Source organism: Drosophila mauritiana, chromosome 3R (genome assembly GCF_004382145.1).
Source record: "Drosophila mauritiana strain mau12 chromosome 3R, ASM438214v1, whole genome shotgun sequence".
Lineage (NCBI taxonomy): Eukaryota > Metazoa > Arthropoda > Insecta > Diptera > Drosophilidae > Drosophila > Drosophila mauritiana.
The window spans coordinates 4,322,405-4,336,400 of NC_046670.1; the positions used below are offsets into that span (position 1 = coordinate 4,322,405).

The window sequence follows — 13,996 nt, forward strand, 5'->3', positions numbered from 1 at the left end:
CAACACAGAGTACACGGTGAAAAGTATATATTACTATATTAGTATAGCATTAGTATTAGTATAGTATATTAGTATATTAGCATATATATATTAAATTTATTCTTTCCTGAATTTCCCTTTCGCAGGATTCATTTTGATCAGTTTTTATAAATTTGATAACGGCTTTTAATATCTTTTGGTATGACCTTAGCATTTCTTATTTTTATTATTCTATTAAAACATTAGAACAAAGAGTATTCAGTGTACATGATCTTGCTGCCGCTGTGAAATTTTAATAGAAAAGGAATATCTCATTTCGCTGCATTTGCGGCGTGTTTGCAGATTGAATGGAGCACTTCCGGCATCCGGTTGCACTTTTTTGCCACTGCTGCACTTTCGTCCTGTGAGATGCAGCGACATCGACGGCGAATAACTTGACTTACCAATCTTGTTCCTGGGCTGCCATGTCTCGGTTACTTTGACTCACATGTGACCCGGCCAAGTTTGCACCATTCCTCAACTTTATGTGTGCAGTTTTTCCGCTTTTCCTGCTCGGCAAGCAGTGGGGAAAAGCGCAGTTTGCAACCGAGATGGGATGGACGATACACAAAGGCCGCAGAATTCGCCTTGAAGGCTCTGACCGAACCGCAGACACTTTGTCTGGCTCCCGGCCATAAATCTAAAGCCCGCGTCCTGTAGCCCCCCTCTCGCCGAATGTCCTGCTCCTTTTTCCGCTGCAGCTGGAGTGGAGGATATAGAAAATGAAATAATTTTTGAAACATCAAAGTGTTGCGAGTTTACAGCACACCAGCTGAGAGTAATGACTGTGTATCTGCTGTTCTTTTGGGGCGCTCCACTGTTTCATTCATCAACAGCAGCCGGGTGTTTAAGAATTAAAGCTGAGTCCTGGCGGAAGTGTATTAGCAGACGAAACGGAAACGTATTTACTGATCGCATATCTATTCCTCCATTGGTCAACACCTTCACCCTTCGCCAACTCCAACTTGCAATGCCCCCGTGCGGCAGCTGGCGCCTGGCATCCTTCGTATCCTTCGCATCCTTGGCCCGGGGCCATGGACATGGCGCAGGATGCGCTCTTAATTTATGGCATCGAACTTTTATTGGGCAAATTTCGGTTCATCTCCATGCGTGTATTAAGACTAATGGCCGAGAGCTGCCGGAAGTTCTTCATTGACAAAGACAGTAACAGAGGATATTCCATAGACAACATCTTTGGAATATTTATTTATAATCCAGTTGTGGGAATGTACTGCGGAATCGCGACAACGTAGCCTATTTTTGGGCTACCGACAAAAACAACCTATAAGATCACATTCCTGACTTCAAAAGATTGTGATAAAAATAACTGATTTCTAAATGGGCAATTCATAATTGCTATTAATATATACTAAATTAATATATACATAAATGTGTTCAAACTTTTGTAGATTAAATCATTTAATAAAAACTTTTCGCCACATTCGAAATTATAATTGAAGTTCATGATTTTAAAACGTATAAGATCAAAAATATATAGCATTTAACTGTATTTAAGATCATATTTTATAAATTATGCAACTTCATTAATTTGGCGCATTTGTCATTGCAGTTTTCGAAAATTTTAAACGGCAAACGGAATTGCGCCAGCCAAGCGAATAAAAACTCGCCATTTTAATAAGAGCGAATCGACTTCCTAAGTTCCTCGTCTTTTATGAAGTAAATTAGACGCGTTTAAATATTATATTCAAGCTTAATATCGAAAACTTCAACACTGAAACCAAAAGATGACAATTTAATGTTAACAAATTCGAAACAAAAATGTATTCTCTTTTAAACAAATATAAACTTAACTAATGTATCCCGAATCGTGATATTATTGATCTTATGTACATACAATATAAGATATACATATATATGGTATATATTTATGCGTTATTTGTAGTTTAAACGACTGTTAACGCAGTACGTTTACTAAAATTCTAAAACATTTAAACCATTTCCTAATGGATCATGTTTTATACACTTCTAATAAATAAAGGAACTTTCATATATTTTTTCCAGTGCTAGGACCACAAATGGAAAGAGCACAAAAGGTCGAGAGGATCGGTGCATATAGTGGCCGCTTGGTGTTGGCGTCGCAAGTGCGTTTATGGTTTGATGATTTACAGTCACGCCCATAAATATTCGCACGGCCAGTGTGCACATTATTCGCGATTTATGCCATTTCATGCATAACTCATGCAACAGCACATGTAAAATTTATGCAATTATTAATTTAACACTTCTGCAACACTGCCACTACCGCGCCCACGCGTTCCCACCCACTTATCCCCACCCATGCCATGTTATTTGAATCCGATTCCGTACTGTTCTCCGGAATCAATGGTCATGGTACTAATACAGATCCAACCTGACCAGGGTGAAAATTTCCGGCTAAAACCGGACAGACTGCGGCAGATGAAAAGAAACCAAATGGTTAAGAAACGGGTTAATAGTAAATAAATATTAATAATTACGAAGGTTTCAAATCTAAGTTGTGTAAAGAACTATTCCACTTAAATCGCTAAATGTATAGTTTCTTATTCGACATAAAAACGCTAGATATAAAAAAACTTTAAGCACTAATTATTTTTTATATATAGTTTATATTTAATTGTAAATGTTGTGTTGTACCTGAAGTACCATCTCTGGCAAGAGCTGCAGCTTTGGTCCACATCCACCCGCATTGGACCGCCATAATTTACTCGACGAGCAAAAACACTCACGAAAAATAATAAATGTCCAATATGTTAGCCCGTCCTGGCAACACATAACGAAGCCAAAAGAAAGCAACACCCAACATACTGCCGGCGCAAAATCGACATCAGTGACAGCAGCAGCAGCAACTAAAACGAAAAGAACAGCAGTGCCCCGGGTCTAAAGACCTTGAATACCCTACATTAGGGTAATAACCAATTTCAAATCCGTTATATGCATATATAAAAACTATGGTATGGAAACTCTTAAATAAAAAAGGAAAATATTTCCATACTTTATTATGTTAACTTTCATTTAAGTTTAGTAAAACAATCTTGCAATCATACAAGAGAAATTGTGATAATCTTTCTATCTAAATGTAAACAACTTTTTGAAATCATGAAGTTGTAGGAATCCTCGTTTAGAGTGCGCCATAAACCATGTTTATTCGGCATGTGTGGGTCAAAGGTTGATAAGAATGAAGATGGAGGGAGGAGAATTGGGGGGAGTGGCCGGATGCTGGGGCCACCTGCTAGGCTCGAGTGCATGGAGTGAAGTTCCATTGCGAACATGGGCCAGCATGTCGCTCCATTAATTTGCCATAAAACAGAAGTGGACTAAAATTTGTTTGCCGTTGTTATTGCCCCGGCAAAAAATTACAAATGGTTCAGTTCCAGGAGAACCAGCAGACCTTGCTTGGGGGTGGTTGTGAACTAGTTGTGGGGCCAAAGCTAGGGTCTTCTTATTTATGGCGCAACCACTTTTGATGTTCTGTTAAATGTCCGCAATGACACATTGACGACATCCCCCCATTTGTACTTAAAGCATACATGACTTGAAAGGACATACGTTGTAGGGGTGCTGTGATCTGATTTTCATAACATTAAGAATGCGCAGGGACATGGAAGTTCTGACCTATTTTTATCTAATAGATAGTTTTAACCTGAATATGCAAGTCATATCGTAAACTCCAATTCATTATTTGGATCAAAAAAATACCTATACTGATATGAATTTATCAATATTTATACACCCAGAAAAAATGAGAACGAAAAAAAGCGTCAATCATTTCCATGATAAGAAACCATATTGAATTCGAGACGAATACGATCTTATTGTTGATATTTTCAAACGGATCCTGTATCGGTCTTAAGATTGTGCAAGAGGTACGTGATGTGAAGGCTGGAAAAATAATAGAGAGAAAGAGAGGCAAATGAGAGCAAGGTCCTTTGAGAATGGTTCGATCTCGATCTGAGTATGCTGAGCATGATACGATCTTGGCTAGATTGATAGATGAGTGTACTAACTACAATTTCACCCCTCATCTACACGTTTTAACATATAAACAGGCACATGCAAACACACCTTCTGAACACACAGCCAGCTGTACTCAAGTGGTGATAAGACTGATAACATTTGACCACAAACGAGAGTGGGTGTGGTGCCTATTATTTTCCTATCGCTGGTCCTACGTCACGCTGATAACTGATAACCGCGAATTCAGAAGTCCACTAGTGTAAGGTTTAAAATATTTGAATCAGTTGTGAATCGGCTTTTCGAGCGTGTGGTTATTGGAGCTCTCAAATAATTCAATTAACACACAGAAATGGCCAAGGATAATCTGACAGCAGTGCTGCACGGCATTGAGGACATGCGATTGGTAAGGACAACAGGATCTTGCATCGAATTATTACTGACCATGTCTATTTGGTTAACAGGAGCAACGTCCTATCCCAGAGATTGCCGATGATGGTAAGCAATAAATAAAAAAAAATTAGATCAACTGAAAGTTCTGAAAGTAGTTAGAAATGGGATAATTTTTGGTATAATCCCTATTTCAATATTTCTTCCACTCGTACACTGCTTAGTTCAACCCCTTTTTCATAGTACTTCTTATCACGTTGATGACCTACTGCCTCAAACAAAATATCCCAAGGTTAAATGTACATGATTAAATCTTTAAGTGCTATGAATTTTTGTCAGCTTGATAGCCGCAAAGCGATTGAACTTAGCATTATCAGGAACTAAATAGATTTACTCAATTATAGTAGTTATAAAACTAGTTAGATACAAAAGTTACCCATTTCGTATTTCATGGTATTGGTTTTTGCTTCTTAGAGGTTCTCCTGGCCATGGATAGTGTCGGCATTTGCGGTTCTGATGTACACTACCTTGCACACGGACGCATTGGCGACTTTGTGCTCACTAAGCCCATGATTATTGGCCACGAGTCCGCCGGCGTGGTGGCTAAGCTGGGCAAGAAGGTGACCACACTGAAGGTTGGCGACCGCGTGGCCATCGAACCGGGTGTACCCTGCCGTACGTGCGACCATTGCAAGCTGGGCAAGTACAACCTGTGCCCCGGAATGGTCTTCTGTGCCACGCCCCCCTACGACGGCAACCTCACCCGCTACTACAAGCATGCGGCGGACTTCTGCTTCAAGCTGCCCGACCACGTCACCATGGAGGAAGGCGCCCTGCTCGAGCCTCTGTCCGTGGGCGTGCATGCCTGCAAGCGGGCGGAGGTCACCCTGGGCTCCAAAGTTCTCATCCTGGGAGCAGGACCCATCGGCCTGGTCACTCTGATGGTATGTTAGCTTTACTTAATCATTTACAAAAATCTATTGTCAAAAAAAGGATGTTAGGTCCATACAAAAACTCTTAAGATCCTGTAGCTTTACCTGATAGGTAATAAGAAATAAGGAACGCAGAAACATATTTTTAAAATCTCTCTCCATAAAAACAAATAAGAACTTTGTCAACTTTTAAAACTTACAAATGCGCTCCTAATACTATCAGCTGAGAGCGAAGAATATTTCTAAAAAGATAATCCATATATCTTATATCTTTTATCCTACAGGCTGCTCAAGCCATGGGTGCGTCTGAGATCCTGATTACGGATCTAGTGCAGCAACGCCTCGATGTAGCTAAAGAGCTAGGTGCAACTCACACGCTCCTGCTGAAGCGGGATCAGACTGCCGAGGAGACGGCGGAGCTCGTCCAAAAAACGATGGGCGGTCAGCCGGACAAGTCCATCGACTGCTGTGGAGCAGAGAGCAGTGCCCGCCTGGCCATCTTCGTAAGTAATCACAAAGGTTTTGGGTGAAATAAAGAGCTATAGCGCCGACTCCTTTCAGGCCACTCGTTCTGGTGGCATTGTGGTGGTGGTGGGCATGGGAGCACCTGAGGTTAAGTTGCCCCTAATTAATGCCCTGGCACGGGAAGTGGACATCCGCGGCGTGTTCCGCTACTGCAATGAGTAAGTTTGATCTTTATGAAAGATATCATTTGCTTAAACATGATTACTTATAGCTATGCCGCTGCCCTGGCCCTTGTCGCCTCCGGAAAGGTCAATGTTAAGCGGCTGGTGACCCACCATTTCGACATCAAGGAAACGGCAAAGGCGTTTGAAACGTCACGAAAGGGACTGGGTGGCGCCATCAAGGTCATGATCCACGTGCAGCCCAGAGACACCAACAATCCTCGCAAATTCTAAACACTTGTTTAAGTCGATAAAAATATAGTATAGAGAACACAGTACACTACTCGGTGTCGATCAATAGGCACTAGTCAAAATCTTAAGTTTCGACACACATTTTATTCGAAACCCAAAATTTGTTGAGATTCCAGTCGACCCCCTTCTTTTAGCAGCCAGATGGCCGGCATTGTTTTTGGCGGTATCGCGGCATGTCGCCGAACCACTCACTGCTTGGGGCTCCTGCGGTCCTCCTACCGCCCTCTTGGGGTTTGTTCATACCGACGACGTCGATACACCAGTTCCTCAAAGTCCGGGGAATCGGCTGGGAAGGAGGGTCCAGGTTCGTTGAACCAGGAAGTGGGCGAAGGGAATAATGCAGAAAAGAGTACTCTGGGATTGGGGACTGCAGCAGCGCCCCCCGAACCTCCCAAGGTTCCTGGAGAGCGAAGACCGGAGTTGCCGTACGAGGTCAGGCCAGAGATTCTGCCCCTCCAGGATCAACCAAACCGCTCCCAGCCTTCGCCTACGGAAGTCAAGCCTCCAAATCCGCAAACCATTGTCTGCAGCTCAGATAACATAGGTTCCTCAGGGTCCAATGATGACATGGTAGGGAAGGTGGTTGAGTTTGGGTCTTCGGTTACGACTACAGAAAACAAAGGTAAGCAAGGCTGGGATAAAATGCTACAGTTAAGACATTAAACTCTTCCATGCAGATAATGATCTAAAGTCAGTTCCATCTCAGTCCACCAACTCGTCCTTTACTAAATCAAAAGATGAGACCAAGCTAAATAACTTATCTTCAATTGAATCCGAACTAAAGGCGCTGGCAGCTTCTGTGTCGGATTTCGGTGTTGACCCTTTTCAGAAAGACTGCCCTCTAATTAAAGCGGAACTCAAATCTACTGACTCGACATCAAAAGAACCTACAGGTGAACAAAATTTGCTGGGATTGTCAAAGTCGATTAACGAGACACCTCAAAAAACCTCTCCGAACATTCACGAATCAAAAGATAAAATCACAGCCAAAGACAGTTCCAAGACTCAACTTAGTAATACCCAATCTTTTAGTTCAAAGCCGGAAAATTCGAAATCAAATTCAGCTTCGAAGACTGATGCAAGTGGAAGCCTCGATCTTAAAGTTATATCCAGCCCATTACAAAAGGCTCAAACGGCAACGGAAAATTCTAAGACATCTACTGCAAATATTGAAGCCTTAAAACAAAGCCCTAATCCTAATGCCAAATATGCACAAACTCCGATTGGTGAGAGTTCCAGCTTTAACATGCCAGCGGAAGGTAAGATATCGGGTATTACAGTCAATTCAAAGGCACTCGGCGACAGAAGTGAAGAATTTAGGAAGATGCTAGATAAATCTCATGAAAGGAGATTCAATTATATCGACAAACCCAACGAGAACGAAGAAAATCGGGATAGGATCCTTAAATGGGTGGAACATTTTAAATCGGTTAGTAAAAAGGAATTGTCTACCTCCGAAAGCAAAATCATAAATGCAAATGCGGCCCCTATAGAGTTTAAAAGTGAAAAGCCCTATTTTATTGAAACGTTGATTAAAAAAGAAAATACTTGGGTTCCCAAAGATAAGACATCTCCAAATACCAGTTCCCTCACTTCTAGTCACGACTCAACTTCAAAAAAGACCTCTAAGGTTAACTCCCAACTAGAGTTGCCATTAAAAATTGTGGCCAAGCATAAAGCTCCAACTGAGTTTAGACAAATTTTTAAGCCTATTCCGCCGTCTGAACTACAGTCGAGTAAAAAGGACACCAAGTCGGATTCCAAAACTAAAACAACTAAGCCCAAAGAATTTATTTCAAGTAAGCCACTATCCAGTTTAAAGCCCGCCGATAGCCAAATACCAAATCCATTTATTGGCTTAGACAACGCTAAAAGAATTGGAGTTACTTATAACGAACCTAAAAGCCAGTCCACAGAGGAAATAGTGGCCATGTTCAAAGACGAGCACGATGGTGACCAATACAAGAACGAGGAAGGCAAAGTCAACGAACTCTTCGAGACACTTGAAAAATTTAATGATAATCCAGGTGCTTGGTGGACACTACAAGAACTGTCGTCTGCAACTAAAAGCAGTCAAGCGGAAGTTCTAGCAATGCTATCATCGCCATCGGACAAAAAAGGACAAATCGGAATTCATGAAAAATTCCAACTTGATACTACTGGCTCTGCCAATAAATCTGACGATCACTTCACCAAGCTTGGCCACTTGGACTCAGCCATAAGAGAAGAGGACGAGACAGATAAGAAAGACAAGCCCAAAGAAGACTACTTCGTCAAACTTAGTAACTTGGACTCCACTATACGAGAAGAAACCAGTGATAAGCCAAACAAAAAGGTCGAGTCTGCCAAGAGTGAAAAGAATGAAGAAAAGCCTGTAGAACTGAAAAGCTTTGATCTAGCACAGAAGGTTTCGTCCTTCGTGAAATCCGCCGATAAGAGCGGTATCAAAAACGACGCTACACAAAAGCCGCAAAGATTTAAGAAAAGCGAGTCAAGCAGCAGTGATAGCAAAGTTAAGACTACATCGGAGCTGACACCAAGCGATCTTTATGACCCAGTGTCCCCGGAGGTTTCCTCAGTATCCCTGTCGGAAACGGGTAAAACGGAACTCAAAGAAGAAGCCGAGGAATCCAGTCCTAGCCTAGAGGCTCCAGAGGTGAAGCCCAAGAAGGAGCAAGCCAAAGTCAAGGCACCCACCTCAATGGATGAGACCAGAACCAAGGTGGACGAAAAGCCTGCGGTCGAGGTAAATCAGCCAAGCAAAGAAAAGCCTCAGTTGGATGATGGGGAGCTAGCCCTGAAGCTCCGGGACAAAGCTACGGGTGAGATCCCAGTGATCCCTGCTGTGCCGGTGAAACCACCAGTTGAAAAAAGCTTCATCCAACACTTTTTTGACAAGATCTTGGGCCGTGGAAAGAGCGGCGAGGGCAAACGGCAAATGTCTTCCTTTACTGGTCAACGTCGCATGAGCACATTTTCAATGAACATTTTACCATATGGTATTGCCACAGGGTTCCCGAATCGGGATAGTATGCTGGTCAAGAAAGAGTTAGATATGTTCGCAAAAAAAAATGATGACACTGAGATAAAGGGAGGCTCGCCGGAATGCTCTTCACCAAAAAAGTCGCCGCGTGAGCTTCTCCGGGAAAAGCAGCAGACCAGAAATATCAAGATCCTTGGTGGTTCCGAGGAGTGTGCCAAGAAGATGAAACGACTGAAGAAGCTCGCGAAGGAAAAAGACGACGATGACTGCGATAGTCGATGCTTTTCTAACCATCTATCGCGATTCTTAAGTCAGCTCTCGGTAAGATTGGGTTCACTGAACCGAACACACTTTACGTCAGTCCTTAGCCTATAGATTATGGGTACAATCATGGATGTAGTTTTGGTCACATAAATAATAATATTTAAGCTTTACTGTAGCTCAGAATATTATCGACTATATGTAAATGTCGCAAGGGATCCTTTTTCGATACAGTTAAAGAATCGAAACGCACACTTATATGTAACTCACTCTTTGGCCAAATTTTGCGGGCAAACAGAACGGAAATATACTGCGAACTATTATCGGAGACCTTTTTGAATGTCATATCGAGGTGACTGGCGCCAACAAACTGTAGTATATAGATTAGCTCCATTTCACACGACATCGCAGAAAACGAGGGAATTATTCAGAGTCAATTAAAATTTTATACCACCCCGGGGCTTTGATAAGGTGTCGCAAATCAGCGTCGGTTCAACTTTGATAGTACAACCGAGCAAAATGAACACACATTTAGAAATAAAAATAAAACTCTGGGAGAGGCAACCTAGGTTGTTTGTAGGTCAAGACTAAATGCTCTAACCTAACCGATGGGCACACAGTTCTCTATAATTCCAGATGCGGCAAACACCTCAAGGAAAAATAAATAATCTGCCCACCTACCCGACATCACGAGACCGAAGATGTTGATGTGACTGAAACTGGATATCGGGCTGGATTGAATAATGCCTGGACGCATATGCCCAAAATGGGGTCGAGCTGATGGCATTCTGGAACCCAAAACAGTTTATATTTAAGGAGCTACGATTTTGGCTTTCAAGTGATTTTCATCCGCAATAAAATTTTAATTTCAAAGCATTAAAATAAAACTTTTGCTTGTGTAGATACAGGGTGGGTTTAATAAAAGACACTAGTGTCTAGTATTCTAGACACTAGTATTCTAGTGTCTTTGGTTTAATCGTGTTTCTAAATTTACATATAGGAAGCTTATGTGTCCTGCTTATATTAACAATAATATCTACTCAAAAGCCTGGTTATATGGTAAATCCATTGATAAAAACGAGTGCACTTTCCACTAAATTAATGAATTTTTCATTTAATGCAGAGCGCGGCTGCAGACTTCGAAATCTACTAATCTAAAACTAAAACAGAGAGGTAGAAATTTGCATTTTTTGCTTGTGAAATCAAATGTGGGCGTGTCTCTTGAATCCCGAGAACTCATTGTTTTTACGGACGGACAGACAGATGGACGGACGGACAGAGGGACATTTCAAGATTGTCTTGGGTTGTGGTCCTAAAAATATAATAAGAAACGTTTCATTCTTCCACTTACTTTTCAACAAACCTGGTATAACCTTTAAATCTGCTAGTAACGGGTATTAGAAATAATTTTAATTATGATTTAATGAAGTTTATTTTGCCTTGCATCTTGTTTTATTTATTGCTAGCAGCCAATTAAGTTCTTTTGGATTTCTTGGGGGACGATAAATTTCTCATTAGATTGATTTTGATCTGATGATCTGAGATAATAATGTCAGTTGAACTTGTAAAGTTTTGGGGGCAGGTTAGATCTCAGATTCAGTTTAGATCCTGATTCCACAGACAAATAGTCTCCAGCTGTGGTTTTTTTCAAAATTCTTTGTAAAATTTTTGGTACAAGATTTCAAAATTTTTGTCGAAATGCTTAAGAGAACCGCTTTAATTTTACGTCGGTGCTTACAGCCCACTTTTATACGGCCTCACCACATCAATGTCCTTGAAAACTTTAAGGAAGGTATGCAGTAAACTCATATGCCTGGTTACCACATGTTACTGTTAATACTTCTTCACAGCCGATGACCTTCCAAATCAGGGGCAAACAAAATTAGTCGATGTCTCTATTCACGATCCGCAGCACATTCGTTCTGCACTCGTCAATCCAATGCAACGAAAGTTCTTGCAAGACCTGGAGCAGCAACAGACTGTTAGGATCAAGTGGTTTAAGGAAGGGAATCAGGATGAACTGGAAAATATGAAAAATGAATGCCGAAGGCTAGCCCTAGAAATCACAATGGCTGCAAAGGGTGGCGATATCAAAAAAGCCTGCAAGAAACTGGCTGAAAGAGAAAAGTGCAAGCAGAAAGAACTGAAAAGAAAATGCAAGGAATTGGAGAAAAAGACCAAGTGCGCGAAAAAAGACCCTTGCAAAAAAAAAGATCCTTGCAAAAAGAAAGACCCATGTAAAAAGAAAGATCCCTGCAAAAAGAAAGATCCCTGCAAAAAGAAAGATCCTTGCAAAAAGAAAGATCCTTGCAAAAAGAAAGATCCATGCAAAAAGAAAGATCCTTGCAAAAAGAAAGATCCGTGCAAGAAAAAGGGGGACTTAAAAAAGAAGTGCAAAAAATTGGCCGAAAAAGAAAAGTGCAAAAAACTGGCCAAGAAAGAAAAGATGAAAAAGTTGCAGAAAAAGTGCAAAAAAATGGCTCAGAAGGAAAAATGCAAGAAAATGGCTAAAAAAGACAAATGCAAGAAAAAGTAAAGTTTTCGCGGATTATGCAATGAAATACATACATACCAGGTTTAATTCATTCAGCTCTGTACAACGCGGCTTTATCTAAAATATGGTTTTTTCATAATATACAATATGGAATTTTACCCAAAAATGAGATTTTATTTATTTAAAACAATAACAAGGGGGGAAACCATCATTAATAATTGTTAATGATACTTTTCCATAATCTTTTTGCATGCAACCCCCAGCTTTCGAGTAATGAGGGCGTGACAATCTTCCTAATCACAGGCGTCACTATATATATATTCGTTATATAGTTCCCAAGATTTCGACCTTCATACAGAAGGAAGGATCGATAGGCAGACGGACATGGTTTTTAAGGAATCTATAATATACTAATTATCATACGAGGTACGGTTATATAAAAATATAAAAGTATAGCATGGAATCTTTGTGTCTTGAATATGTAATTGGAAATTATTTAGGTGTGATTACCGTTGAAACGGATCTGAAATCATATTAGTTATTTTTAACACTTTCACAAGTTTTCTTAGATGATAACGTCATCACGTTTTGGTAGAATTTAAAAATTTTAGTTTAGTTTTGTTCCTATGCTTAGCTTTTCGTAAAAATTCGTTTTCCAAAAGCAAAATTCTAAATTTACCGTTATAATGTTAAAGAGACCTGCGTTAGTTTATCGGTGCCTCCAGACTTCTGTTAAAAGGCCCTACCATCTAAATGCACTTGAACATTTAAGAAAAATTGGTAAGAACTCAAACTGTAACCTCTTTAATAGATAACTGATACTTCTTCGGACTAGAAATTCTCAAGCCCGAAAGCCAGCCTAGTCAAAAGCCTAAGAAAATTGGAGACGGCTCCATTGGAGTGATTCACGTCATCAAGAACGAATACTATGGACGCCCCAACCCCCTGCATCGAAAGTTCCTGGAAGATCTGGAGCAACAGCAAGACCGGAGGAAGAAATCAAACCTTTCGTTAAAAGAAGAAAAGCGTGAAGATCTTGAAAAGATGATGAAAGAATGCCAGAAACTATTCAAGGAAATCACCATGCAAGCTAATGATGGTGATGTTAAGAAGATCTGCAAGGAACTAGCCCAAAAAGAAAAGCTCGACAAGGAAAAAATAAAGAAAAAGTGCCGGGAGCTGGCTGCAAGAGAAAAATGTGAAAAGGATAAGATGAAAAAGAAGTGCAAGAAGTTGCTGAAAAAGGATAAGTGTAAGAAAAAAAAAACTTGCAAAGAAGAGAAGCCTTGTGAAGAAGAAGATCCCTGCGAGAAAAAAAGCTGTTGCCCCAAAGATCCTTGCGCTAAAAAACCCAAGAAAGTTGACCCTTGCAAGAAGAAAGATCCCTGCAAAAAAGAGGATCCATGCAAAAAGAAGGCTGTAAATTGGAAGAAAAAGTGCAAGGAGGTTGCCGAGAGGGAGCAATGCAAAAAGCTGGCCGAGAAGAAGAAGTTTAAGAAAATGATAAGAATATGCAAAAACCTTGCCGCAAAGGCAAAATGCAAAAAAATGGCGGAGAAAGAGATGTGCAGGAAAAAGGCCAAAAAGGGCAAAAAGAAGTAAATGACCGATCAAGCTAGCGCGGACTCATAAAAAAATCAAAAATATGGAATTCTTTAACATGTTTGATTGAAAATGAAGTACGATTGTGGTTAATAAAAACTTTGCCAATCTGGCTTTTCACTTCGTAGTGTTCGAAAATTCTATATATTTTCACGGAAGAATGAAACACTCGCGTATAATCTTAATTTATACCGTATGGTCAGATGTAACCTTTCTTGAGAATGAGTAGCTTAACATTAAAAAAAACTTGATTTTCATTATCTGCAGTCATGACTTGCCTGCCGTCCTAATAGAAAAAATTCAGAATATCGACTCCGCAAATTCCCCACTCATATTTGTCTTTCCATAAGAATATTATTATTATTTTTATATACCTCCGTTAAGGATCTAAATAAGTACAAATTAAAAATATTTAGTCTATTTTACT

At 40.4% G+C, this 13,996-nt stretch overlaps 4 protein-coding genes across 4 annotated transcripts; all 4 read left to right on the forward strand.

Moving 5' to 3' along the window:
* The first annotated feature begins 4,268 nt into the window (after window positions 1–4,268).
* Window positions 4,269–6,255, forward strand: LOC117144872 (sorbitol dehydrogenase). The gene is made up of 6 exons (XM_033310281.1): window positions 4,269–4,375; window positions 4,434–4,467; window positions 4,834–5,303; window positions 5,576–5,794; window positions 5,853–5,974; window positions 6,028–6,255. Exons 1-6 carry the CDS (start codon window positions 4,322–4,324, stop codon window positions 6,209–6,211), a joined length of 1,083 nt encoding a protein of 360 aa, XP_033166172.1. The 5' UTR covers window positions 4,269–4,321; the 3' UTR covers window positions 6,212–6,255.
* Window positions 6,256–6,272: 17 nt separating this feature from the next.
* LOC117144871 (WASH complex subunit 2) lies at window positions 6,273–10,345 on the forward strand. Its single transcript, XM_033310280.1, has 3 exons — window positions 6,273–6,851; window positions 6,907–9,533; window positions 10,094–10,345. Exons 1-3 carry the CDS (start codon window positions 6,371–6,373, stop codon window positions 10,139–10,141), a joined length of 3,156 nt encoding a protein of 1,051 aa, XP_033166171.1. The 5' UTR covers window positions 6,273–6,370; the 3' UTR covers window positions 10,142–10,345.
* Window positions 10,346–11,056: 711 nt separating this feature from the next.
* Window positions 11,057–12,114, forward strand: LOC117144046 (sperm-specific protein Don juan). The gene is made up of 2 exons (XM_033309015.1): window positions 11,057–11,265; window positions 11,324–12,114. The coding sequence occupies exons 1-2, from the start codon at window positions 11,172–11,174 to the stop codon at window positions 12,007–12,009; spliced, it is 780 nt and encodes a 259-aa protein (XP_033164906.1). The 5' UTR covers window positions 11,057–11,171; the 3' UTR covers window positions 12,010–12,114.
* A 437-nt stretch (window positions 12,115–12,551) lies between these two features.
* LOC117143851 (sperm-specific protein Don juan) lies at window positions 12,552–13,703 on the forward strand. Its single transcript, XM_033308709.1, has 2 exons — window positions 12,552–12,747; window positions 12,803–13,703. The coding sequence occupies exons 1-2, from the start codon at window positions 12,654–12,656 to the stop codon at window positions 13,567–13,569; spliced, it is 861 nt and encodes a 286-aa protein (XP_033164600.1). The 5' UTR covers window positions 12,552–12,653; the 3' UTR covers window positions 13,570–13,703.
* Window positions 13,704–13,996: the final 293 nt, after the last annotated feature.